The 4,221-nt window shown below is 57.2% G+C and overlaps 1 protein-coding gene across 1 annotated transcript; it reads left to right on the top strand.

Moving 5' to 3' along the window:
- Positions 1-16: 16 nt before the first annotated feature.
- Positions 17-3,103, top strand: SPRG_15625 (hypothetical protein; the record flags this gene model as incomplete). The annotated part of the gene is made up of 3 exons (XM_012356811.1): positions 17-27; positions 71-1,668; positions 1,728-3,103. 3 exons carry the CDS (start codon positions 17-19, stop codon positions 3,101-3,103), a joined length of 2,985 nt encoding a protein of 994 aa, XP_012212201.1.
- Positions 3,104-4,221: the final 1,118 nt, after the last annotated feature.

Here is a 4,221-nt window from a genome sequence, read left to right as displayed (position 1 = left end):
CTCCTCGACCTCGGGTATGGCTTCGATGTTTTTGAGATTGCACTTTCTCAGCTTCGAAATTCTATTTTAGCACCCGCGAACAGACAGCGTATACAACAACGTCTGCGATTGACGCGCCGACATCGCCCGCGTCGTTTGCCGCCCGCTTCAAGACCTCGGAGATTCATGCTGCGGCATGCAAGCGCATTGCGGGGCCGATCGACGACGACCACTTTGACGCGCCGCTGCCGCGCTTTCGCCAGTCGTTCTGGGCCAGCACGGGGACCGTGATGCGGCGCCAGCTCAAGCTCATGGTGCGCAACACGGCGTACATTCAAGGCCGGTTCGTCATGGTCGTCGTCATGGGCCTCCTCTACGGTCTTACATTCTATCAGATGGACACGTCGCTGGCCCAAGTCACCATGGGCATGGTCTTCTCGGCCATCATGTTCGTGGCCATTGGCCAAGCCGCCCAAGTCAACACGTTTTTTGCGTCCCGCGCGATTTTTTACAAGCAGCGCGGCGCGAACTTTTACCGCACGGCCTCGTACGTGCTCTCGACGACGCTTGCGCAGATCCCGTTTGCGATCGGCGAGTCGATTGTCTTTGGCTCGCTCGTCTACTGGATGACGGGCTTTGTCAGCGACGGGTTTGCCTTCATCGTCTTTCTCTGCGCGCTCGTGCTCGCAAATCTGGCCTTTGCCGCGTGGTTCTTCTTCATCTCGTCGGCAGCGCCGAATCTGCTCATGGCGCAGCCGCTCACGTTTCTCTCGATTCTTGTCTACATCCTCTTCGCGGGCTTCATGATCGTCAAGGACAACATTCCGAATTACCTCATCTGGACCTTCTGGATCAACCCGCTCACGTGGTGCTTCCGCGCGCTTGCGGTCAACCAGTACTCGAGCGACGAGTTCCAGAAGTGCTCGTACCAAGGCGTCGAGTACTGCGAGCGCACGGGCATGAACATGGGCGCGTACCAACTGTCGCTCTACGGCTACACGAACGACCGCGTCTGGATCGTCTATGGCTTCATCTACTTAGCGGCGGCGTACGTTGTCTTTATGGCGCTCTCGTGCTTCTTTCTCGAGTTCAAGCGCTACGAGAGCCCCGAAGGCACCAATGCGACGGTCGAAGAGGAAGCCCACGCAGGCTCTGACGCCGATGACAGCTATACCTCGCTGCCTCCAACGCCAGTCTCGGGCGACTCTGTCGCCATCGCGATGCCGCCGTCCCGCGTGTCGCCCGTCACGATCACGTTCCAAGACGTCTGGTACACGGTCAAGGAGAAGAACGGTGAAGACAAGCATCTGCTCCGAGGCATCTCGGGCTATGCGCGCCCCGGCACCATCACTGCGCTCATGGGCTCGTCCGGCGCTGGCAAGACTACCCTCATGGACATCCTCGCTGGCCGCAAGACCGGCGGGACCACCCAAGGCAGCATCACACTCAACGGCTTTCCCGCGACAAAGCTCGCCATCAGCCGTGTCACGGGCTACTGCGAACAGACCGACCAGCACTGCGAGTCGGCCACGTTCCGTGAAGCACTCGAGTTCAGCGCCTTTCTGCGCCAGTCCAGCGACGTCTCGGATGTCGACAAGATGGCGTCGGTGGAGGAGTGCCTCACCTTGCTGGACATGCACGGCTTGGCCGACACCATCGTTCGCGGGTCGTCGGTTGAACAGATGAAGCGTACGTCCCGCCTCTATCGCTCGCATTGATGTCGGGTGCTAACTCTACATGACTTGTAGGTTTGACGATCGGTGTCGAGCTTGCTTCGAACGCGAGCATCCTCTTTCTGGACGAGCCGACGTCGGGGCTGGATGCGCGGGCGGCCTTGCGCATCATGAAGGGCCTCACGCAGATCGCCAAGTCGGGTCGCACGATCGTGTGCACGATCCACCAGCCGTCGTCCGAGGTGTTTGCCGTGTTTGACCAGCTTCTCTTGCTCAAGCGCGGTGGCGCGACCGTCTACTTTGGTCCGCTTGGCACGGGCAGCTCGCACCTCATCGAGTACCTCGAGGCGATTCCCGGTACGGTTCCGATCGAGTATGGCCACAATCCGGCAACGTGGATGCTCGAGGTCATTGGTGCTGGCACGGCGGTCGTCGAGTCGACGACCGACTATGCTGACATTTTTGAAGCGAGCGATCTAAAGAAGGCGCTGCTGGCCGACCTCGACGGCGAAGCTAGCATGGTCCAAGAAGAGATGGTCTTTGCGTCCAAGCGTGCGGCCGAGCCACGTGTTCAGTGCCAATTGGTGTTGCAGCGGTTTGCCCGCATGTACTGGCGCACGCCCTCGTACAACTTTACGCGCATTCTCACCAACCTTGCGCTCTCGATCCTCTTTGGTATCATTTACATGGACACCGAGTACGCCACGTACAACGGCCTCAACGCCGGTGTCGGTGTCGTCTTTATGGCGTCGCTCTTCATCGGCATGATGGGCTTCAACAGCGTTCTGCCGCTCTTTGTGGAGGAGCGTGCGAGCTTTTACCGCGAGCGCGCGTGCCAGACATACAATGTGCTCTGGTACTTTCTCGGCTCGACGCTCGTCGAGATCCCGTACGTCTTTGTCTCGGTTGCGGTCTTCGTCGTCATCTTCTACCCGTTCGTGGGCTTTGTCGGCTTTGTCCAAGGCGTCTGGTTCTGGCTGTACATGGGCATCTTCGTGCTCATGCAAGTCTACTTTGGCCAGCTCCTGGCGTGCGCGCTGCCGTCGATCGAGGTTGCGAGCACGATTGGCAGCTTGATCAGCTCGATCTTCTTTCTCTTCATGGGCTTCAACCCGCCGACGTCGTCGATCCCGAGCGGTCTCCAGTGGCTCAACACGATCGTGCCGCCCAAGTACGGCCTTGCGCTCCTTGTCGCCAACACCTTTGCCAAGTGCGATGCGCCGGGCGACGCCGACCTCGGCTGCCGCGTCATGGAGGGCGTACCCCCGTCCGTGCTCCAGTCCAAGTTCAACAACGCGTCGACCGTGACCATGAAGGAGTACGTCGAGGTCATGTTCGAGATGGAGTACGGCGACAACACCCGCAACGTGCTCGTGCTCCTTGGCTTTGTTCTGCTCTTCCGCCTCCTTGGCCTTCTCGCGATGCGCTTTGTCAACCACCAAACGCGCTAACGTAGCCGCCACCACATTGTGATCCTACATATTCCATTGTGCACTGAATGAAATACACATTTCTTCGTGATCAAAACCGTCTATGGGTATTGTTGAAATGCGGCTCTCGATTTGAAGGATGATGGGTCTGTCTACTGGTGTTTTGCGGAAGGTCGCAACGACCTTTCCACATACGTCCGCGGTCCAGTAAGTTATGAAGCACACCGCTTAAGTAAGGACGCCATTGATTTTGGTGGGAACGACAATAGAAACTCCTCGGTTTCCAATGCATGACACTGAACATGCAGTCGACGGCATCCTGCAGAGTGCGATTCTCGGCTACCGGTTTCAGGCGCACCATCGACACGTCGTCAACATTGGCACCGTTGACGCATTGCCATTGCGCGATATCTCCCATTGCGCAATTGACTAGGACGGCAGCAAGCGGCAGGAAAGCAACCAAAGGCGCCCCTAGGATTGAGATGAGGGTAGTCAAGGGTGCCAGAAGGCCTCCAACATGGCAACATGCACCGATCCCGTGTGAAAGATCGTCCGTTCGTTTCCTTATCTGGACCAGTTTAGCAGGCAGCGGGAACCGTCGCGCCAATGAAATCAAACAATGTCCTCGAGCATGTGTACGAAGAGCTTATACAAGCACGTTGACAGCGTGCTTCGGGGCACACAGTATGTCATCGGTCAAGAGTCATGGTACTAGTACGCCACCGCGAGCGATGGCAAAGTGGGCTCTAACTACCGTACATGATTGTGTCGTGATAACACTCGTGTCCTGCCCGTGCTGACACCATGATAGCGCGTTCAATCGTACTACAGTAGTCGGTGCCTTCGAGTGTCCCTATGCAATACCATTACAGACATTGGTATTCGGTACTGCCGTAAGTTGCACACATTCGAACGCCATGACGTCTTCTTCTTGTAGCTTGCCCAACGTCTCTAAAAGATGTAAAACATTTCAGTTTGTTGTTGGCATTTCCACGCACCGTTGACGACGAGAGCTCGCTTTTCACGTATGCACACCCCTCTCTCTTGTCCGAATATGTCTCCATCGACTTGGGCTGCATGGAAATGGCGAGATTGGCAGCGAAATAGTCTGTGCGATCGTATCGCGATAGCAACTCAGA

This window comes from Saprolegnia parasitica (genome assembly GCF_000151545.1).
Source record: "Saprolegnia parasitica CBS 223.65 unplaced genomic scaffold supercont2.596, whole genome shotgun sequence".
NCBI classification, from domain to species: domain Eukaryota; phylum Oomycota; class Saprolegniomycetes; order Saprolegniales; family Saprolegniaceae; genus Saprolegnia; species Saprolegnia parasitica.
Note: the sequence above shows the minus strand (reverse complement) of the source record. Positions and strands in the feature narration are given on the sequence as shown.